The 24,919-nt window shown below is 36.7% G+C and overlaps 1 protein-coding gene across 4 annotated transcripts in view; it reads left to right on the top strand.

Moving 5' to 3' along the window:
• Nucleotides 1-24,512, top strand: part of LOC119806703 (solute carrier organic anion transporter family member 1A5-like) — a 73,667-nt gene extending 49,155 nt beyond the window's left edge. For 3 of the 4 annotated variants that reach the window (XM_038318606.1, XM_038318607.1, XM_038318609.1), the window contains 7 exons: nt 202-366; nt 5,286-5,487; nt 7,101-7,266; nt 12,341-12,513; nt 15,635-15,699; nt 16,745-16,862; nt 23,444-24,512. In XM_038318606.1, the coding sequence (XP_038174534.1) occupies nt 202-366; nt 5,286-5,487; nt 7,101-7,266; nt 12,341-12,513; nt 15,635-15,699; nt 16,745-16,862; nt 23,444-23,663 (1,109 nt within the window). In that variant the 3' untranslated portion in view covers nt 23,664-24,512. The remainder of the gene's footprint in view (nt 1-201; nt 367-5,285; nt 5,488-7,100; nt 7,267-12,340; nt 12,514-15,634; nt 15,700-16,744; nt 16,863-23,443) is intronic. The other variant, XM_038318608.1, reaches the window with a different exon arrangement.
• Nucleotides 24,513-24,919: the final 407 nt, after the last annotated feature.

Below are 24,919 nucleotides of genomic sequence, written 5' to 3' on the forward strand. Positions count from 1 at the left end.
CTGAGTCTCAGGGAGTCACTGAGGTCATGGTTATTAACTTTTAAAGACTCCTTAAAAGTTTATATAGAGCTTAGCCCAGAGGGGTAAAGATTTATCAAAAGCATTTCTATAATACTATAGAATCTGTGAGAAGATTTCAGTTTACCAGACTCAAAATGCAAGACTGGGTATCTTGATGATATTGATACTCTCTTGTTTCAGATTTCTTGCCATTCATGAAGAGCCTCTTCTGTAACCCGATTTATGTGCTTTTCATCCTTGTAAGTGTGCTTCAGATCAGTTCACTTGCCGTAACATTTGTCTTCACACCTAAATACCTGGAACAACAATTTGGAAAATCAACTGCAGAGATAGTATTTCTCATGGGTATGTATTTTTATTATTTCTTTATTAGAACTTTCCCTTTCCTCAATGACATGATAAAATGTGTCTCCAAAGACATGCTAAACAACATGATAATATGAGTCAGAAACTACAAGGAAATTGATGTCTGTTAGCAGGTTTGTAAATATCTTCTTTCTAGTCTCCAGGAAGATAAATCAAGAATTGATAAAGAAAGGAAGAGGTCAGAAATACCCCATCTGTTCTCTCTCTAATCATAATGAAATTACCATCATTATGAAGATCTTTAGGGATGTTCATATTAGTCAATTTTCAGATAGGCAACATATTAATTTAAAAAGGAATATACTATATTAAAGGTAAAACCTTCCATTTTAATTAGACAAATGTGGGAATTGCTGTGGAATAATCCTTTTGTGCACTGTAAATATGTATTACTCGCATTGATTTAATAATGAAGTTGATTGACTAATGGCTGAACAAGAAAGAGATAGGTGGGAAAGCAAAACTAAGAAAGAGGAAAAGAAGACTAGAGTCAGAGGAATCACCAGCAGAAGCTGAGGGAGCAGGAGACTAATGTGCCATGCTAATAAAGATGGGATTCTATATTTTACTCCCAGAGTTTACTTCTGAGCTTCAAGACTTGCCTTTCACATTACTCCTAATTCAGTTGCTTTGTTCTGTAATTTTTTGTGGAGTTTGTGGAGTCACATCTGCTTTTCTTGTTAGTACACTAAACCTAGTGATTCTTCCTAACTTTGAATTTTTCCTGGGTTCTAATATATAGATGGAAGTTTCAGTCCTTCTAGAAACTCCCAAGTAAACACAACAAGGCTTATATTATTTACAAATCCTCAGTCAATAGCTCAGGTTTTTGGCTAACCAGCTCAAACATTTTAAATTAACGCATAATCCTTATTACATTCTGCCAGGAGGTGGCATCTTTATTAGCATGGCACATTAATCTCCTGCTCCCTCAGCTTCTGTTGGTGATTCCTCTGACTCCACTCTTCTTCTTTTCCTCATTCTTAGTTTCACTCTCCCACCTATCTCTTTCTTGTTCAGCTATTAGTCAATCAACTTCTTTATTAAATCAATGAGAATAATACTTATTTACAGCATACAGAAGGATTATTCCACAACATTTCCCACTTTTGTCTAATTAAAATGGAAGGTTTTACCTTTAACATAGTAAGATTATAAACAACAAAAACAGTTATAAGAATTACAGGTACAATATCTTGTCAATTTGACAAAATTAGAAACATATTCTATCATCTATTTTATCTTGGTGATTCCAAAATTTTATACTTAATTTATTGATTGTAACTGAGGAAAGTTATAATTATTACTATCTAATCTACAACTCCATCAAAGACCTTAGAAGGATGAAATATTACTTAAGGATAGGACATCTTGCTGCCTTGACAGTCAGTCAAAGTTTGATTTAACATTGGGGAATCCATCTTCATCGAAGTCTATCAGCTTAGAAGTATCTGGCAGACTTTTCTGTGATGCAGGAAATTTGAAGGACCTTCCTGTCTTGTATTAGCAAAGTTCATCAATTGTTTTTTTGTGTGTGTGCCCTGAAGAATGTCTGACAGATTCTTTCATGAAGGAGGAATCTTAAAGGACTATCATGCCTTCTATTGGAAAAGTTTATCAATCATTTTCCAATATGTTCTGCAGAATGTCTGGCAGATATTTCTATAAAGCAGGAATCTTGAAAGACTGTCCTCCCTTGTTTTGGCCAAGTTCAGCAATCTTTTCCTATGGGTCTGGCATGTCCAGTATATTAAGCATGCAATGAAGGTTCAAGGCAAAAGTAGTTTCTTACCAAAATGACAAATCTTGCTACAAAGAGAGCAAATGTCTACAGAGTTGAGTTGATGCATATTATCTTCTCTGAAGTAAATTGGTGCTATTAAGAGAAGATGTATCTCATTGTCATGAAAAATCTTATGTTATCAAAACATTTCATATGTCATATCCTATAGATCTTTGATGTGCTTGAAAATCGTTGATCTATCTAAAATATATCTCTACATGATCTTGAAAATATACCTAATATATCAACAAGTATGATTGTTGTAAGTGACTAACTACAAACTTGTATTTGTTGATTGCCCTAAATATTTTATAATAACTTTCAAAAACTAGAACTTTAACTTTTATTTTTTAATGAACTGCAAAGTATAACAACTTAAACAACAGTAGAAATACATATTCAATGACACAAATGATATTGTAGAGTCTTCTGTTTCTGTTAATTTCATTCGTTAATAAAGAAACTGCCTTGGCTCATTTAATGGGCCAGCCCTTAGGTGAGTGGAGTAGACAGAACAGGAAGAAAGAAGTGAGGTAGATGGCTCAGTCAGATGCCACGCCTCTCCTAAGTGAGACAGATGCCGCGCCTCTCCTCAGGGAGACAGACATGATGAAGCTCCGGTTCAAGATGGATGTAAGCTAGAATACTCCCAGTAAGGCACCTCTTCGTGATGCTACACAGATTATTAGATATGGGTTAATCAAGATGTGAGTAAGAGGCTGAAACTAATGGGCCAGGCAGTGTTTAAAAGAATACAGTTTGAGCCGGGCGGTGGTGGCGCACGCCTTTAATCCCAGCACTCGGGAGGCAGAGGCAGGCGGATCTCTGAGTTCGAGACCAGCCTGGTCTACAAGAGCTAGTTCCAGGATAGGCTCTAGAAACTACAGGGAAACCCTGTCTCAAAAAAAAAAAAAAAAGAAAAGAAAAAAGAATACAGTTTGTGTGTTATTATTTCAGGGCATAAGCTAGCCAGGTGGCCGGGAGCGGAGCTGCGGGAACACAGCCCGTATATCCTCACTACACACAAATTAACTTTAAATTTACATCAATATACTATATTCCCCTAATTGATTGAAAACATCCACAGGCCGTCAAATAACCAAAAGCATCCCCCACATCTTTTAGGAATACAGGCATTATGTTCTCCAACCTGCTTTTTGATGTCTGTTGGTGAAGGCATCTTTAGAGTGCCTGAAAATTTTTGAGATAATGACCAAGTGCTAGGAAGATAAGCAATAAACTTAGAGATATCATCTGCAAGATTCATGAAGTCTCCCATGATCAAACCTGATAAATATTATTGTTAAGGAATGCACAGATTCTTGTTTCCTATGGCAACAAAAGTAAACACTCTTCTCCAAAACATTTTTGGTTTTTGTTTGACAAGTACATTTTTATTTCATTTTTAAATTTGTGATAGCCCTAAAGTTAAAATTAGCAGTCCTGTTTACAATTCCATGTCTCCTAGCAACAGTCTTTTGCTCATTGGAATTCAAAAATTTCAAAATCAATACAGTAACATTCCTTACCCAGACTCCCTATGTAAACCTCAATTCTGCATGGCTTATTTTTTATTATTGCACTTTTCTCTTTAAAGACTTTAATATTTTAATCTATTCTTTCTCAGTTTATTTTCTTTCTTAAGTTTATATATTTTTAAACACCATAGCACATTTACACATTATTTTTCAATCTGGTTCTCTTTTTATTGTGTATCTCTGTCCTTTACTGACCACACAAGTCAAATTTAAACTGCTACATGGCTTTTCACTGGTAGGACACATGGCTGACTATATTTGCTTGGTTCCCTGAGACCCTTGTCTCATGGCTGAGGTCTGTTTATCACATATCTGGAATCTATGCTACCACCCTAACTCTGGGAAGTTTCTGGGTTTACACAGCCACCAAGTAGTTCTCATCTACCATTCATATATACCATATATCAGTTTAGTAGCAGCACCTCTCAAGAGAGATGGCCATTTTTTTACCATGCCAGGAAGCTGTCTTCTAAAGTAGTTCTACCTCTGTTTATTGCCAGCAAACCGAACATACCAGAGAAAAAGCAATTATCAATAAGGTGCTCCTGACTACATTTTTGTGGTCTTAAATAAACTCAGTGAAATTTATATAAATTGTAAATGCTCAGTCAATAGCTCAGGCTTATTATTGTCTTATAAATTAACCCATATTCTTTATTTATGATTTAACACATGAGGGTACCTTTATTAGCATGGCACGTTCATCTCCTGCTCCCTCAGAATATGCAGGCTACTCTTCCAACTCTACCCTTTTTGTTCCCTTCATTCTCAGTTTGGCTTTCCTGCCTATTTCTATCTTGTTCAGCTATTGGCCAGTAGGCTTTTTATTAGACCAATGAGAGTAATACATATTCATAGTGCATTATTCACAGCACGTTTGGTCTTGAAAATTTTCAATCATAAGCTGGCAGGATCAACATTATGTAGAATTCTCTAAAAGTCCAAATCCCAATGCCTACTCTCAGGTGAATAAAATTAAATGTAATGGTATAGAGTTGAAAAGGAAGCATAAATTCTGAGATTGGGGCTGATGTTACATGAATGCAACCTAGACAGGATTTTATCATCCTTTTCTTATTTTTCTTTGATTATTTTAAACAGTGGAATTAGAGTCAGGAAGAAAGACTTGTGGGCAACATAAGCAGTGCACAGAATGTTCTATATGTGATAAACATGGGTAGAGTAGTGACCTTCAAAATTACAGAGATGAAAGACATACCTAAAATACCTAAATGTGTGCATGCATCTGTGTGTGAGAGGGTTACAATATGTTTATAACTTGTTTTAAATAATTAAGCAAAAGACAGTTGTTTTTTAAAGGGACATTATGGGACATTTGAAATATGTGAATGAGTAGGGGTTAGGATGAACTGTATATTAAAGTTAAATAATTTCCTAAGTAAGATATTTTAAAAAATTGATAACATTCTGAGTTCGAGGTCAGCCTGGTCTACAAGAGCTAGTTCCAGGACAGGCTCTAGAAACTAGAAACTACAGGGAAACCCTGTCTTGAAAAAATTTGATAACATTTATTTCTCGGCTGTGTTTTATAAATCCTATTCTATTTTCATTTATAGGTATTTATAACTTACCTCCAGTAGTTTTTGGTTATTTAATTGGTGGTTTGGTTATGAAAAAGTTCAAGTTTACTATCAAGAAAGCTGCATACATAGCTTTCTGCTTATCCCTGACTGAGTGGCTTTTATTTTTCTTAAACTTTATGTGGACCTGTGATAATTTCCCAGTTGCTGGCTTAACTACATCTTATGAGCATGAACGGTATGTTATTTCCTAAATAAGATCATAATATTTTCACTATTGATAATCTCTTTTTCTTTAAGCACTGTATATAACCAGGTCATTTTATTACAACATAAAGACAATCATCCATAGTTATCCTTTATTTTTCTTTGATGCTTCAATCATAAACAAGTGTGAGCCTACTGAAGAGGCCTAGGGAATACCAATGAGTAAATTTATAATTCTATGTACATATGAGTGGTTGCCATAATGATATCCTAGTCTGCTTTAAAGTATAGTGAAGAAAATAACCTAGATCTTTGTAACATAAATTATCCATGTATTTTATGCTCCAGATTACTTTAAAAGTTGACTATATAACAACAGATAGCTTTAAAATTAAACTGTACAGGCCAAGAAACCTTCATAGATTTCTGCAATGGGCATAAATTCTGCATAGTTGAGTCTAATATATGGTAAGTCGATGCATGAACATACTTATTTATGTCACCAGTATAATTATATCTCATATACTTTGTAGTCTTTGACTTTGTATTTTAAGGATTACCTGGTCATATTCTGTATTAGCCTAGGAAATGTAAAGCTTAGTTTAGGGCAGAGTTACATAATCATCCAATCAGTTAAAATGCAATAAATCATATACATGAGTATTCCTTTCAAGGTTCTGGGGAGACAACTCATTGGTAAGTATTTACCAAACAGGTAGAAGGACCTGAGTTCAGATCCCCAGAATGCATGTAGAGCTTGACATGCTATCTGTAGTCCCAGCATTCATACTGTGAGTTGAGAGGCATGGTCAGGAAAACCTGAAAGTCCCTAGGTCTGCTAGTTTGGCATATGCATCAGTGAACAACAGGGGACTCTATATCTAACAAGGTGGAAGATTATCTTCTGTTCTTCACATGTATGATGTTGTACATGTGCCTATACACACACACACACACACACACACACACACACACACACGAACCCAAGAGAGAGAGGGAGAGAGACACAGGAAGGGAGAAGAAAGAAATGGGGTGGAGGGAAAGAAATACAATTCATCTCCTCCTCCAGAACAAAACCAGAAAAGACCCAAATATCAATTTGTGATCTCTGGACCATGACATTGGCATACAAATCATCTACATGGCTGTTTTTAAAATCACTTTAAAAATAAACATTGATTGTTTACCATGTAAGAAAATGCTGTACTATTAAAGCTAAAAATAAGGAGTCTAATCTGTTATTTATTTTCACAATGGGAAAAAATGAGCAAAATCAGCAATTTCCATTTATAAAATCGATGCTTCATTAAACCCCCCAAAAACAGTGGTTTGAGTAATCAGACATGCTCTTCTGCAATAGAAAGCACATACACCAAATTTTATAATGGGTTTGAAAGAGGGTAACATGGGATTCTTGGAACTAAATTTAAATCCTATCACTCAAACTCAGTGTGAAGTAGTCATGACTAGAGATGGAGTTATATGTATAATTCTAATTAGGTATTATTGAGAACATTTTGTGAAAATTTACTGGTTCAACCTGTTTCATTTTCTGTTTGCACACACACAGGCTGAGATGGGGAGAAGAAAATAAATATCTTGGTGGTTCTTCACTATCTGTAACATTATCTTTAATCATTTCAGAGTTCAGGAGCCATTATACATGGAGAATAAAATTCTTGCTAACTGCAACATGAGATGTAACTGTTTAACCAAAATATGGGATCCAGTGTGTGGAGACAATGGAATAACATACATGTCAGCCTGCCTTGCAGGCTGTGAGAAATCTTTTGGAACGGGAATTAACATGGTAAACATCTTTTCAGTGTTGGAAGCTGATATTTTGTTCACGGCATTAATATGTGCTATGATCTAATTCTATATCTTCTAAAAGGCAAAAATTAGTTCATGATTAATATAGATATGAATTTTTTGTGAACAACTCACTTTGCTTTGTATATGCATATTTGAACTTACAGTTCCAGACATCATGTAAAGCCTTGACAGAGTCTGAGAATTATTTTTGATTTAAGAGCAATTGGTACCATTTTTCAAATTATTAGACTTAAAATCTGAAGAATGGGTGGTAGAGCTAGCTTATCAGTAAGAGCTGCTCATTCAGTAAACTTGTTTGGTTCCCAGCACCAACAGGGACAGCTCACAACTCCAGCTCCAGGCAATCTGAAACTCAATCTGACTCTCCTTAGGCGTCACATGCACCTGCTTTAATACACACAGATAGAGAAGCACACACATAAACATTAAAACTAAAGCTGTAAAATGTAAACTGACCATTTTTGTGATAGTGACTCATGAATTCGAGCTAGACTCAAACAAGTTGTGCAGTTTAGGAAGGCAGAAATCTTATCTTTTCAATTACAAACTTGTCTCATTTATTCATTTATTGCAGTTGTGGGTTTTTTGTGTGTATATATGTGTTGGAGGAGTGAGGTTTTTTGTTTGTTCTGGCCATCCAGAACTAAAATAACCACTCAGAAACTATATTAATTAAAACACTGCTTGGCCCATTTGCTCTAGCTTCTTATTGGCTAACTCTTTTATTAATTTAACCAATTTCTATTAATCTGCAATTGTCATGAGTTTGTGGCCTACCAACAAAGATTCAGCACATCTATATCTGGTGGTGACTCCATGGAATCTCTCTCTCCTCCTTCCTTCTCCCAGCACTGAGTCCAGTTTTCCCTCACCAACCTAAGTTCTGCCCTATCAACAGGCCAAGGCAGTTTCTTTATTCATTTACCTATAAAAGCAACACATAAACAGAAGGACCTCTTATACGATTTCCCCTTTTCTGTTTAAACAAAAAGGAAGGCTTTAACATAGTAAAATTACATATAACAAAAATGTTATGAAGCAAGAAATACAGTTAAAATATTAATATCTATTTTATCTTTTATCATAACTAAGGGAAACTATTCCTTAACTCCATCAAAGACTCCAGAAAGATATACTATTACCTAAGTAAACAGGAAGTGCATTGCAAGCAACTTTCAAAACTCAAGAATTGACAGAGACATCTTGCAACCTGGAAAGTCACCCAAAGTTCTTTTGTATCATTGGGCATTTATCTTTAGCCCACTGGGCCATAGTATCCAGCAGACTTTTCCAAAAAGAAGGAAATTTCAAAGACAGTTCCACCTATAACAGCAGTTTGTCAGTAACTTTTTCCTGTTTCCTGAAGAACGTCTCACAGATATTTTTTATGTGGCAGGAAACCCGAAGGACCATCTCACCTTTAGGCAAGTTCAGTAGTCATTTCTCTGTGGGTCCTGCATGTCAAGTTCATCATTCCAGGCAGCAATAGTTTCTTGCCCAAATGGCTATCCAACTCTCTAAGGAGCCTCTTCAATGCCCATCATCCTCTGGAAGTAGATGGTGTTACCAGGAGCAGATGTGTCCCACTATCATGAAAAACCTTAAGGTCTTAAATATTTTAAATGACATATTCAGAAGGTCTCTGAATTATTTTAAGAATACCTAGCTAACTGAAATATATCTTTATCTATCTAGAAAATCTAACTTAAATAACTACAAGTTTGACTATTATAGATGAGTATCTATTAACTTATATTTCTTAATTATACACTACATTTTAAAGGAGCTACACAAACACAATACCTTAATCAAGATCAGAAATACATATACATATAACAAAATTGACATTAAATTTGTATCAATAAATCAAGCTCCATACCAATGCAAATTATTCATCACTATAGCATATCCTGCTTTAAATGTAAACAAACAATTAGAAACAATATTTGGAAATATAGGCATAGTTCTGTCTATACTGCTTACAACTGTATCTGGGTCCTGTTATTCAGGTCTTTCATACTGTATCCTGTGTGCTAGGTTCATCTCAGTCAGCAGTTGGGGAAGTAATTTTTTGAGGGTGTTCACAGTGGCTCATGTTCTTTGAAGCCATATTAATCAGAAAGCAATCCACAGGTTCTCGTCTTCTGTGAGAACACGAAAAGAACCTCTTTTCCAAAACAGCATGTGTTTAGACTCAACTTTTGTAATCAAGATACCTTTGTGTTGGTTTAACTTAGCAGCCCATATAATGTAATAACTTAGCTCTTTCACAGTCAAAAATTCAAAGAAAACACAATAATATACATAATCCAGACTGTCTGTGAATTTTTCATCTTTACATTGCTTATTTTTTTACTTCTTTTAATCTATGTCTATCTGTACTCTGCCTCTTTAAAGAATTTACCCCTTTTTAAGCATTAACTTTTATGACTCCTAATACTCTTTTTCTTCTCTCTTGCAAGCCTGCATACATATATACAACACTATGAGTAATCTGGATTTGTCTTTATTGCATATTTATAATTATTTTCTGACCAGAAGCACTTCTAAAAATGCTAAGCACTTAAGAATATAAGCTGTGACATTACTAGGCTACATAGGGTACTTCCTGCTTGCTGTGCCCATTCCAACATGGGCACTGCTCGCTGCTTCTAACAGCCACACACATAGCCCCACTTCTATGCACATAGCCTGTCTGCATTGCCATTAAGCAAGCCATAGCATGCTTCTCACAAACTGCATCCAAATACTTGGTCTTCTGAAAGAGCCAGAGGTCATGATAGCAGCAGGTCTCAGAAAGCCTGCATTTCAAAATGGCATGGCCTTTCTTCTTTGATAGAAGGAAATCCTCTATCAAAGGAGACATGCCTCTGCTTGCTTCTATCAAACAGAGCCTACCCAAGAATATGCTGTAACCAAACTATGCTTAGCTCCATTCTTTTGGGTCTAGGATTCCTTTTTATGCTTTCTTAGGTTTTGCATGGATGAAGTTATCCATGTTGGCATGAATCTGTTGGAGGAGTGAGGCCACTTGTTTTTCCTGGCCACCAAGAACCAAAATAACCACATAGAAAGTATATTAATTAAAGCATTGCTTGGCCCATTAGCTTCAGCTTCTTTGCCTAACTCTTAAATTAACCTAACACATTCCTGTTAATCTGTGTGTTGTCATGAGGCTGTAGCCTACCAGCAAAGTTTTAGCAGATCTATCACCCACAGCAGCTCCATGGCTTCTCTCTCTCTCTCTCTCTCTCTCTCTCTCTCTCTCTCTCTCTCTCTCTCTCTCTCTCTCCCTTACTTCTCCCAGCATCCATACCAGTTTTCCCCACCTACCTATGTAAGTTTTTCCCTATCAACAGGCCAAGGCAGTTTTAGTATTTGTTAACAAATAAAAACAACAGATAGACAGAAGGACCTTCCACACCATGTGTGTGTGTGTGTGTGTGTGTGTGTGTGTGTGTGTGTGTGTGTGTGTGTGCAGGTGCATGTGCATGTGCATGTGCATATGGAGGTCAGAAGACAACCTCTGCTGTGGACTCTCAGGTCCCATCCACTTGGACTGGAATTTGCTGATTCTATTAGCCTGCCTGGCAAGTGAGCCCCAGGGAGTCACCTGTTTTGTCCTTTAGAGCACCAGTGTTGAGGGCACTTTCTCTACACATGCATCTTTCACATGTGTGCTGGGGATGTGAACTCAGGTCCTCATGCCTGTACAGGACTTTACAGACTCTGCCATCTCCCCAGCCCACATAATGATAGCCCAGCTGATGAAGAGTTAAGCATTTTTCTCTGTCTTTTACATCTTATAATACTTACAGAGTTGGTTGGTAGTCAAAATAAAATATAAATTTTGATTGTTAATCATACCCAGACACATAATTCAATAAAGAATCAACTTTTTTCTTAAAATAAACTTTAAAATATTTTTCTTAATATTTTCTTAATATTTTTCTTAATAACTTTTCTTAAAATAAACTTTTCTTGGAGACTACATTAGTAAGCATGCAACTTGTTTGTTTTCTATCACCATTCTGAAACACATTTTGTTTTTGTACTTAGTACTGGGCCAAAACAAAACAATATTTGTTTAATTTTTTTAAAAAGTATGTGCAGGTTAGAAAGTTGGCTCAGTGGGTAAAGATATTTTTCCCCAAACAGTACGACCAGAGCTACATCCTTGGGCCCCATATGAAAGAAGAAGAGAAATAACTCCCATAACTTATCTTTGACTTCTATTTCAATTCCATGGCATACTCATGTCCACCCATAGATACACACATACATAGGCATGCACACACACACACACACACACACACGCACACACACACACACACACATATATGAAACAAGCAAATAGATACAAAAATATTAAGTGTGCATATATGCATTCAGGATAATTGAAATTTTGCAAATGTACATCATTCATTTAGAAAAAATTTCAATACCTTTTAAAAAAATGAACCTTTATATTTTTTTTTCTCATTTTTTTATTCAAGATTTCCATCTCCTCCCCTTCTCCTCCCCCCTCCCTCCCCTCCCCTCCACCCACACCCCCACTCCACCCCTCTCCAAAGACAAAGAGCCATCAGGGTTCCCTTCACCATGTTCAGTCCAAGGTCCTTTAACGGGAGACCACCAAGTCCAGTCAGAGTGGGACTGATGGAACAGGGGACCAAACCGGACTCTCTGAATGTGGCTGACGGTGGAGGAGGACTGAGAATCCAAGGACAATGGCAATGAACATGAACTCTACAGCATGCCCCTTTATATTTTAAAATAAATTATCAGATGCAAAAAACAGAGATGGAAATAAAGGGGAAAAAAACCTCCATTTTAATTATTTAGTGATTATTTAATCGTGCCTGTGTTCCAACTCATTCATGATAGATCAGTGCTCTTTCTCTGAGTCGTATCATTTTCCTCAACACTTTCCATTTTCTCTAACTGGCTATGTTGCAAATACTGATCATTTATATCCAATAGTTTTCTTCTACAAATAGGACATTGTTTTTTGTTTATTTGTTTGTTTCATTTTGATTTTTTTACAGGTGTTTCAAAATTGCAGCTGTATTCAGTCTTCAGGAAACTCATCTGCAGTCCTTGGGCTGTGTAAAAAGGGCCCCGACTGTACTATAAAGCTGCAGTACTTTCTCATCAGGGCAGGAATTGGCAGTTTCATCTATGCACTATCAGCAATTCCTGGGTATATGGTTTTTCTGAGGTAATAAGTAACTTCTTCATTTATCTTTGTCTCTCTTCCTCATAGCAGTGTGTGCATAATGAGTGTATGATTGTGTTTGTGTGTATGTGTGTGTGTGGCTGGCTGGCTGCTGTGTGCCAGTGAGAGCAGGGGAAGATCAAAGGCCAATGTTGGGGCTCAGTTCTCTCCATTTATCTTTCTTCTGAGGTAGGGTTGTTTTATTTCCGCTGCCATGCTGGCTGAGTACTCCAGCCTACCTGGCCTTCAAGTTCTAAATAATTCTGTTTTCTCCTGTTTCACTATAGGAATACTGGGTTTGCAGATGCATGCCACTGAACTGGGCTTTGATATTTTTATTTCTTTACATATGTCTCTGGGTTCTGGTTGTTGAACTCAGGTCATCTAGCCTTGTGGCAAGCACCTTTACACAAAGAATACCCTACCAATGTCATTTAGATTTTTTTGGTCACTTATTAAAATTCCTTTTCCCAAGAAAGACCCTTGGAGTAATGGTTCCCAGAACCTAAATATTCTGAGTTACCTTTATTAAGATTATTAATACAGAAATAGCATTGCTATATTTGAGAGTAATGTAAAGTTTGCTGGATTTTTTCTTCCGGTCCATTTGTATTTTCTCCCTTTATGTCTTAAGCCTACATTAAGAGACATCTTGTTTTGGAGGGAGATAGTATTTGCCTACACCCATTTCCTATGCTCAGTTAAGTGACTGACAAAATGTGAATATCTCTTTGTAAAAGTGACCAGGATCCCTTGACATCTTGAGCTCAATCTGTTTTTATCAAAAGCATAACTTAAATATTGTCTGACCAGAGGAACATGAATACATTAGTGGATGCTCTCTAATGGGAAGAAATAAGAATACAATAGTAGATACCCTAATCTTTAATATAAAGTGAGGAAGTTACAGAGCCAAGTTTCTTGTTATTTTCTTCTTCCACATGTTCTTTCTAGTCTTGCAAACTTAACAGACACCTACAATGGGAAGACTGTTCAACCCTTTTCTTGTCTTAATGGAATTCAGAAGCAAAGTTGTTAGTTACAATGTGTCATTCAAAATATTTTATCCCAATAGAATGGACCAATGTTCTCAGTTCTCCCTTATGGGCAACTGTGTTTTTCTCAGTCTTTGCCCAGATTCCTTTTTCATCCTCTCCTCTCCTCCTTCTCCTTTTCCAGATCCCTTTCCCATTACTTTTCCCTCAATTTGATGCCCTCTGACATGATGCCTCTCCTCTCCTCTCCTTCTTCTCTCCTCTCCTCTCCTCTCCTCTCCTCTCCTCTCCTCTCCTCTCCTCTCCTCTCCTCTCCTCTCCTCTCCTCTCCTCTCCTCTCCTCTTTTCTCCTCTCCTCTCCTTTCCATTCCTCACCTTTTGTCTTCTCTCTTCTCCTCTTCCCTGATTTTCTCCCTTCCCCCTCTCCCCTACCTTTCTATTCCTTGACCTTGGTCCTTTTTCCCTCTACTTCTACCCACCATAGCACTCACTGAAATAGACTAGATATATGTTTTTATGTATTCATTTTCCAAGGTAAGATGTGATATTTTTATATTCACACAAATGGAGATGTGGTATATGCCTTGTTTTAGTTCATAGACAGATAAACACACCAAATACTATTAGTTCTGTAGACTTATTGTTGCTAGTGAGTGAGATTTGGCTGTGGCATCTGTCACCCCATCATGTTTCAGGCTGATTCCGCTGATGTGGCTACACAGTGTCTGCTTTCTTCATCAATACTTCAGGTGCCTTTGTTCCAAATCAGCATGCTCAGTTGATAAGGATAAGTACTTCTCATAGAGGATGGTCCTAGGTAAAGGGAATATGAGTAGCTGATACTTTATACACATTCCCTGTTCCCATTTTCATGTCCCTATCAGTTTTTCAATTGTCCTCATTTCTGAAGTTGACTCTTCAACTGGATGTAAAAATCTGTGTTCCATACATGTTTTAATGTGTGATTTTTTAAAAAAATTTAGCCTCTCTCTCTCTCTCTCTCTCTCTCTCTCTCTCTCTCTCTCTCTCTCTCTCTCTCTCTCTCTATCTCTCTCTCTCTGTCTCTCTCTCTCTCTCTCTCTCTCTCTCTCTCTCTGCATGTGTGTGTATGTATGTATTTTCTATGTGTGTTTGCATGCAGTGTCATGCATGTTGAAAGGAGATGACACCTTGCAGGAGTTGGTTCTCATGCCACTATGTAAATTCCCATTATTGAACTCAGTTTTACAATCTTGATGACAAGTAACTGTACCCACTGAGCTATCTTGTATATCCTAATGTATGGCTTTCTGATGTAATGAGGTTAAGGTCTATTCAAATAAAAATTTTCATACTTCTTTGCTCTATTTTGCAATATAAATAATAAATGGCATAGTACCAGTGTCTGCACACTATTGTTACTCTTCTGTTATGTTTTCTTGAATTCTTCCACGAAATCACTCCCCAAATGAAATCTCAGCAGCTGCATTTCTTACACAGGGGTATATTTGATGAGGAAAGACTGCATTTTAAAAGGACTTCTCTTTTCATAATTTAGAAGAATATTTTTCAGATTTTATTCTGACTGTTTTATAAGCCTCCTCTTTGTATGTAATTCTCAAAAACATCTTATCTAATTTTGTGGGTGGTACAGGAAAGACAAATATCTAATGTTTTTACATCCATATAAAAAAGCCTTATCTTAATGTCATAGCCAACATGATGCAGTCTTTCTCTGTTTATGTGGGATCACATTAATATAATTTGAATTTTTATATAATATGTGTTAGATTTTTTATCATCAGAACAACTGCTGCCAAACAAATTTAAAAGACTTATTTGGTTTGTGGTTTCAAAGGTTTGGGTCCCTTGTTTTGGGTACAAGGGTACTGCATGCTAGTCACCATGGTTACTTAGGTTATCTAGGTTAGCAGTCAATGTTCAACTGTTAAAGGGTTTCACCCTCAATCAAATATGTGGATGTCACAGTAGAGCTCTCAGAAGTCATTACTCTCTGATAGAGTTGTATTGTCTTCTCTTCATGCATAAAAGCTTAACCATTAGGTTCATGAACTGAGATTGTTATTGGGAGGATGCTAGGACAGACATTTGTTTGTGTGATGTACTTTTATTTATGTATTGTTTTTTAGGTGTATCAAGCCTGAAGCAAAGTCTCTTGGAGTTGGATTACATGCATTTTTCATAAGAGTATTTGGTATGAACAATTTTCCCAAATATCAGATCAATATCAAAGGCTTAGTGAGCCAATTCAAATTTTTCTGAAGAAAAAGACAGCAGCTATATTTTTAATACAAAACAACACTCACCCTAAAGGGAATAAAAGGCTTTAATTTGAAACCAAACAAGCATCACCATAAAGACAACAGAGATTTAGACCATCCAAGTATCAAGTTTCAACATGATGACTGTTAGTGATGTTTATAGTTGGAGAATACCCAGATCTTGAATAAGGAGCTTCTCAAACATATCTAGGGGGATGTCCAGTAGGTTGGAGACAGCACAGAATAGAATTCTGTACTGGAGGCTCAGATGCTGTTTGCCTGCATCCTCAGTGTTTGGGTGACTGTAGGATAGCTTCCTGTTAACTGAATACATCCACAAAGGCTTCATGTGATAGATGCATGGATATATGGTCAGACACAGGGATGGAGCAATGAATGACAAAAGAAGAGTGAAAATAGTAATTGGTCTCTGGATCTGTATGATCCCAGCTGTGCATATCCAGGAAGTCCAAAGACCTCATGGCATCTCTAACATAGGTTTGCCCTGCCCATGTTACTCTTAAGTTCACTTTGAAGCCCCTATAGTTAGAAATGGCTACTGTAAATTAGTCTGAGAATGAAGTAACTGCAGAGATGAAAAGTGTTTCCCTTTGTCTTTAAAGAACTTACCTCATTTTAATTACATTTTTCATCTTTTAGTAGATTCAATAATAATATGGGAAGGAAACAGTTTTGTTTTTTAGATGTACAGAAAACTGAAAAAGACATTTCAGAAAATAAATGAGGTTCATATTTATGAATTCAGTACATACTTCTTTAGCATTTTATACATAATTTTAATATGTTTTGATCTAGAAATTTTACATTAACTGATAATTCCTTAACGTAAACATAGAGACATTTATTCATTATTTTATTTTTTTTTAAATAGAAAAGCAGAAATACTTCCAAATAACATATTTCTCTTTGCTTTCTTCTTTTCAATGGGCTGGTTATTTTTTTCTCTTCTCATTGCAGCGGGTATTCCAACACCTGTTTACTTTGGTGCCTTGATAGACAGAACCTGTTTACACTGGGGAAATCAGAAATGTGGAAAGCCAGGGGCTTGCAGGATATATGATATAAATAACTTCAGGTAATAATAATTTTGTGACATATGATTTTAGTACAAAAAAGTTCCTATTCAGCCGGGCGGTGGTGGCGCATGCCTTTAATCCCAGCACTCGGGAGGCAGAGGCAGGCGGATCTCTGTGAGTTCGAGACCAGCCTGGTCTACAAGAGCTAGTTCCAGGACAGGCTCCAAAGCTACAGAGAAACCCTGTCTCGAAAAACCAAAAAAAAAAAAAAAGTTCCTATTCATATGTAACATTTTGAGTGGTAAGATAATATTTGTTTCATTTTTAGAATGCACATAAGTGTTATAACTTCCTATTTATGTATTTTAATATATTACAATTATTTCTAAAGTAGTTGATGCATATAAATGTGAGTGGGCTTCTTAACCTAACCCTTCGAAATATTTTCAAAAGGGAACAGGTTGTAGACATGGACACTCTGAAGCAGTAGGGATAAAGCTGCATCTTGAGGTGAGCCAGCATGGCAAAATGCCAGTGATAAACAGGAAAGCAAAATCTAGAGACCAGGGAAAATGAAACAGTAGATTGGAAAAAATCTCCCAGCTCCTACTACCACATACCTATGTATAAGAGGAAAACTCTTCCCTTTTGCAAGGGACAGGATGACAGTCCCAACACATTCAAGCAGCAAGGATCCTGACATTCTAGACTCTGGAATATAAACAACTTTCTCATGCTTGCACCCTGATATACTAAGAACCCCAAATCTGTGTGCTGCCTTTGCAGTTTAATAGAACATGTCAGGTGCCTTAGCCAGGGGCTATCTTGAGAAGGTGATGTGGGTGGGTCTTCTGTTTGAGTTGATTTCATTGGTTAATAAAGAAACTGCCTGGCTCATTTGATAGACCGGCCCTTAGGTAGGTGGAGTAGACAGAACAGAAGCTGGGAAGTTAGTCAGATGCCATGCCTCTCTTCTCTGAGCCAAACGCTATGAAGCTCCGGCCCAAGATGGACATATGCTAGAATCTTCCCAGTAAGGCACCACTTTGTGGTGCTACACAGATTATTAGATATGGGTTAACCAAGTAGCCAGTAAGAGGCTAGAGCTAATGGACCAGGCAGTGTTTAAATGAATACAGTTTCTGTGTAATTATTTTGTGGCATAAGCTAGCCAGGTGACTGGGAGTCAGGTGGGACAAAAAGCAGGCCTGCCTGCAGCTTATCACTACAAGAAGGGACCTGCTAACTGAATTTGACTGATGGTTTCAACTCTGAAAACTTAGACATGCTCCACTGCACTTAGTGGTTGGCTGTCTCATTAACAAAAGGTGGCTCAGTAGAGGAGTGTGGTTCAAAGCAGCGGGGAGTGTCACAAAGCAGGAGCATGTTGCCACACATAGAAATAACTGAAACCATTACCATAAAGATCCAGCAGACCAGGGAGCCTGGCCTCTGAGATCCAGGTGCATCCAGTTGTGCTCTTTTATGCTATGGCTTCAACTACAAGCAGTACCTACATGGTACTCATGATTCAGTGCTACGCAGGCACCTGCCACTAACTGTATAGTGAAATAGTTTTGGGTTTACTGCTGCCTCACTTCCAGAGGTTATTCTAGGCTGATCTTGAACCAGACTTAGTTTGTTACCTTGCTGATCTTAAAGGCCAACATGTCTAAGAAAACTCACAGAGAAGATTTGCTTGCTACAGACTGCACTGGGCTCCTTCTTGCTAGAAAATATTTGAGCAATATCCTCAAATTCTAGGAAAGAAAAGTACTGACCTGTCCTGAAGCATGTCTGCTCTGATTAGCTGACATGCCATTCCCAGGCTGGTATATCCATAGTTAACAGTGTGGAAGATCTCAATTACTTCTGTTAGTGTATCTGTGTGTTTAAAATTCCATTTACCTTGGTATCCCATAACACTGGCAAGTAACCTAGATTTGTGAACTAAATTGACCCCTACTTCCTTTAAGTTGATTATTATTAGGGTCTTTTATAAAAGTGAAAGAAACATAAACTGATACTTTTTAATCTATTATCCCTTTAGAAAAATTATTTCTGAATTGTTATATTTGAAGTCTTAGGCATCTACACATAGATAGTATCTTTATGTTTTAACACTGTAAAAGTAGGTAAGATTTAATTTCTCTATCCTTTCATGGTCTTGGGTATCCTGTCTAAGGAATGATCCTGTCCCATGACTGTAGAAAAAGTAGTGAGATGCGTTCCTGCCATCCAGCTCCCAGTCACCTGGCTAGCTTATGCCCCGAAATAATTACATCGAAACTGTATTCATTTAAACACTGCCTGGCCCATTAGTTTCAGCCTCTCATTGGCTAATTCTCACATCTTGCTTTAACACTTATTTAGTAATCTGTGTAGCACCATGAGGTGGTGGCTTACCAGGAAAGATTCTAGCGTACGTCTGTCTTGGGTTGGAGAAGCATGGCGACTGACTCATTGCCTTCTTCCCAGCATTCTGTTCTGTCTACTCCACCCAGTTTGTTCTGACCTATCAGGCCAAGCAGTTTCTTTATTAATTAACCAATGAAAGCAACACATAGAAAGAAGACCCACCTATATCATTTCCCCCTTTTCTGTTTAAAAAAGAAAAGCTTTCACTTTAACATAGTAAAATTACATATAACAAAACAGTTATCAAGTAAGAATTACAGTTACAATATTTATATCTATTTTATCTGTTATCATAGCAATGGAAAACTATAACTATCTATCTGTTCTTCAACTCCATCAAAGACTCCAGAAGGATATAATATTCCCTAAGTAAACAATAAATAAGCAACTTCCAAAACTCTAGAAATGACAGAGATATCTCGCTGCCTGTACAGTCACCCAAAGTTCTTTTGTACTGTTGGGGCAACCATCTTCAGCCTACAGGCCCATAGTATCCAGAAAACATTTCCTTGAAGCAGGAAATTCCAGACAGTTCAGTTACTTTCTTTTTTGCCCTCTAGAATGTCTTACAGACTCTTTCATGAAGGGGGAACTCTGAAGGATCATCGCACCTTTAGGCAAGTTCAGGAGTACTCTCTCTGCGGGTTCTTTGTGTCCAGTTTATGCAACAGTCCAGGCAAGAGCAGTTTCTTGCCCAAATGGCTATCAAAATCCATAAGGAGCCTCTTCAATGCCCATCTTCCTCTTGAAGTAGCTTGGTGCTACCAGCAGACGAGTCTCATTGTCATGAAAAGCCCTAAGCTATTAAAACACTTAAATGCCATATTCTTTAGTCTTTGAAAGATATGAAGAATGCCTACCTAACTGAAATATATCTCTATATATCTAGAAAAACTAACATGACTACAAGCTTGACTATTATCAATGATTATCCATTAACAACCTATATTTCTTAATATACATTACATTTTTAAATGAACGACACATCACAATACCTCACTCAAGAGCAGAAATACATATACATATAACAAAATTGACCTTAAATTTATATCAATAGAGTAAAAGTTATACCAATGTAAATTATTCATATCTATATCATATCCCCCTTTAAATGTAAAAGAACATTTATAAACAATATTTGGGAATGTGGGTGCAGTTTTTTCCTCTCCAAACTGCTTCCTGCTGAATGGGGGTGCTGTTAATCAGACATGTCATGGTATAAACTGTGTGTTAGATTCATCTCAGTCAGCAGTTGAGTGAAGTAATTTTTTGAAGATGTTACAGCAACCTTTCAAGAGACGTGGTCTGTCATACCATATTGGGATAGAAGCAATCCACAGGGTCTCATTCTCTGTGAAAACAAAAGAAAACCTTCTCCAAAGCATCATATCCTTAGACTGAAATTTTGAAGTCAAGAAATCTTTAGAACATCCATGTTGGATCAGCTTAGCAACCCACACAATGAAATGTCTCTCTGCATTTAACTCCTTCACAGTCAAAAAGTTCAAAGAAAATACAATATACAGAATCCAAACTTTCTGTGAATTTTCAATTTTTACGTGGCTTATTTTTCTTTATTTCTTTTAATCTATAACTATCTTTACTCATCTCTTTAAAGGCTTTACCCTTTTTTAAAGACATTAACTTTATTCTCTATATTCTTTTTTTTCTCTCTCCCAAGCTTACGTACACTCATCCAACATTGTGACCCATTTAGAGGTCTTTTATGTCTGAATCTGTCCCATTGTGAATCTGTCATTTTTTTTACTGTCCAGGAGCACTTTTGATTTCTGCCTTTAAATCACTAAGTGCTTAAGAATCTAAGCTGTGACATTCCTAGGTCAAAAACAGGTACTGTGAGCTTGCTCTGCCCAGTCAAACATGGCAGAGCCACTTGTGACTAAATCAGTTGAGCCTCTGAGCTACAGAGTAGTGGGCTGCTCTGGATGTTGGCTCCACCTCTTTCCAATTTCAAAATGGAGGACATACCATTTTCTACTAGCTCTGGAGCCTCCAGGTAAGAGCCGCACTCAGCAGTTTAACTCTGAGACTGAGTGTGTGGCACAGAAACACTTTTCATCCAAGTTATAGCCAAATCTGACAGGCAGAGCACTGTGCAGCTTAGAAACATCTCTCTGGCGGCAGAAATCCGCCATGCTCTCCCATCTGCCTAAGCCTGATCCCACAGTCTGACCAGGTGCAGGTGGGGAGTTCTGAACCATTGGCATGGTCTCAGAATACTTTCTTCCCAATCCCAAGCGGGAACACAAACATCCAGTCCAATAAAAGCCATTGAAATGCTTTAAAACCAGAGTTTGTACTGGTGGCATGGCCCAGGAAGCTGCATTTTAAAACCAGGTAGCTTTTTTCCTGCTGAGGCTGAGTTAGGAAAATTTCTCTGCAGCACACTCAGGCAAACAGCAAAAAGCTGTGTTAAACTCTCTCTATCTCTCCTTTATTTTTAAGCCTTCTCACTTTTTAACTGGATTTAGTTACCACATTGGGCACCAATCTACAGAATGGGCAGCAGGCTGCATTCCTGTCACCCAGCTCCCAGCTGCCTGGCTAGCTTATGCTCTGAAATAATTACACGGAAACTGTATCCATTTAAACACTGCCTGGCCATTAGTTTCAGCCTCTTATTGGCTAATTCTCACATCTTGCTTTAACACTTATTTAGTAAGCTGTGTAGTACCACGAGGTAGTGGCTTACCAGGAAAGATTCTAGCGTACGTCTGTCTTGGGTTGGAGAAGCATGGTGACTGACTCATTGCCTTCTTCCCAGCATTCTATTCTGTCTACTCAACCTAATTTGTTCTGACCTATCAGTCCAAGCAGTTTCTTTATTAATTAACCAATGAAAGCAACACATAGAAAGAAGACCCACCTATATCACATGACTCTATTCACAGGTCAACAAAATCCATACAGGCTTTCACTGAAACTTTCTTCTCAGGAGATTCTAGGTGTGTTTATTTGACAACACTAACCATCACACCAGATTTTCCTACAAATATGTTGAGAACATGAAAGAATGCTTTCATGGTTATTTAGAAATGTGCATATAAAAATACCTATTTTCTATACACATGACTTCCATAAATCTTAAGGCATATTTATCAAATTATAAAATTTATCAAATTTATAAAGAAAAATGCTTATGATAGTAAAAAAGATATTCTCAGAAATGGTGACAAGAAAAATTACCTAATTCTTTTTAGGAAGCATCCATAGTCTTCATGCTTAAACTGGACAAGTTCAGCAAATGTAAAGAATTTGGGGCTAAACATATAGCTCAGGGGTTAAGAGCACATATTGCTCTTGCAGAGAACATGAGTTCAATTCCCATAACCCACAGTAGCAGCTCAAAACTTCCTGTACTCCAATTGCAAGACATCCAGGATTCCTGGAAAAATGCACACAGAGAGACGCAACACATAGACATAGTAAAAAAATAAAAAGTAAATTTGTCTTTATACATGCAAAATTATACATGAAAATTAACAATTTAAAGCTATTACTATATAAAGTGACTAATAGGATTTATTGTAGATATAGAAAAATTTGCATGTCACAAAAACCTATTGGTATAACACACAAATTCTTAATAGGAGAGAAATCTTGAAAAATGACTTTATTGTGTTTTATTCATGTGTGATCAAACTCTGAGCAAACAAGACAGATGATCTCCCTTAAACTGACAGGGATATTATTCTCTCAATATATAAGAAAACAGGCAATAATGGCAGGGTTAAGCATAGTGACTTAGTGTGAGGTAATTTCAGACAGGGATTGGCAAGGAGGCTGGTCATGTTACTTGCTCTGACAGGAAATGTTGAGAGCTTCAAGCTAAGTTCATGGTATAATGAACTTCATCTTCAGCTAAACATTTATGAAAACATTCTCATAGCAAACCAAGAGATGTCTTTCTATAATGATACTAAATCAAGTCAAGTTGACAAAGGAAACTAGGCATCACCAAACTGAAGAAATATATTCAAACTTTTATGTTGGAAATTTTTTTACATTTTAACAAAAAAATACTTTTTGTTAAATAAATTTTTGTTAATACTAATAACTTAGAAAAGTAACTTATATAAAGTGCATGGACAAAATAATCACCTGATGTTTTTATTTGAAGAATAAATGATCAGTAAGAGTATACAAAATTAGATTTCACTGATCATGTTAAGATTTAATGCAGATTAATTGTTTTCTATAGGAGCATTTTCCTTTGGTTGCCAGCAGCATTAAGAGGATCAAGCTTCCTCCCAGCAATCTGCATTATAATACTTTTGAGGAAGTTCCAACTCCCTGACAAAACTGACTCTTCAGAGACTGAATTTGTAGAGATGAAGCTCACAGAGAAGGAAAGCAAGTACATGGATGTGCCCAGAAGTCCTGAGTTTGAGAACAACCGAGAACTGAAAACGAGGCTGTAATGAAATTTCTGTTGACCTACCCAAGTGCATGGACAGTGTGCATTTTGAATTATGAGAAGAACTATGGGAGCTCTTTTCTTATTCTTGACCCTAAAAGTTATTTCAAAACATGATAAAAAATATTTACTGATATCTTAGAAGCATTAGAGTGGCACTAAAGGTTTTCCCAGGAAGACTATGGTTACCCCACCACAATGAACTTCACAGCTGCTTTTATTGTCACACAGCATTTTCTCTTTTAACTCAGTCAGAGCAAGTGCACCTTTCTTACCTATCTGCAAAAAAGCTTTAATACTTTTCCATGATGAAACACTATTTGATTTCATGGAATTATGTTTGGATGGTACATTTATTTAGAGTAGAACATTTTCATCTTGGTTGTGTTACATTGAAATAATTTGTTTAAATTTATCCTTTCTATATGCAAAATATTGGCATACTTCTTTGACTAGTTAGGAGTTCTTAATTCTCTTTTTTATTCTAGGTATGATGCTTCTAAAATTAGACTTCTTATTAAATGTCATCTGTTGCTTTCAATCTCTATTTTATTACTCATGTCACACATTTGATTACTTAGAGCACTGAAAATTTAAATCATGTTTTCATAAAATTATGAAGCAAAGATCTTTGGAACATTTTTCCTTAGGAATTCAAAGCTGGTCATAAAACTCACTCTTAAAAGCAAGAATTTGAGGAAGCCTATACTTGCATAGGCCTTCAGATAGAAGAGGTTGTATGTCAGTGGTACAGTGATTGTCTAGTACATGTGAGACTCTGGGTTCAACGTCAAAGTAGAGCAAATGACTGAAAATAAAATCAATAAATGCTAGATGCAGCATCAGATATTCTCAAAAGACTAGTATCTCATATTCAGGTGGCTTCTTTGACCCAGAATTCATTTTACTCATGTGTCCTTAGATACACTGATATCCATTAATTTTCAAAATAGTCTTAGTGTTAAAAATTTAAAAAGAGATCAGTTAGATGGCTCAGTGGAAAGGAAAGTTTGCCACCAAACCTAACAAGATGGGTTTGACCCCAGGATCCACATAGTGGAAGGAGAGAACCATGTCTTGCAAGTTGTCCCATGTCATCTACTTCTGTACTGTGGTGTACATGCCCCACCTGTAAATAAATAAATTAATAAAAAGATGAAAAAATTATAAATGTTTAAAGAGTGACTTGTTGTATAAAACTCAAATTAATAATGTTGAAAGCACACATTAAAAACAAAATCACATTGTGGTAATTTGAGT

This window comes from Arvicola amphibius, chromosome 2 (assembly GCF_903992535.2).
Source record: "Arvicola amphibius chromosome 2, mArvAmp1.2, whole genome shotgun sequence".
In the NCBI taxonomy this organism is placed as follows: domain Eukaryota; kingdom Metazoa; phylum Chordata; class Mammalia; order Rodentia; family Cricetidae; genus Arvicola; species Arvicola amphibius.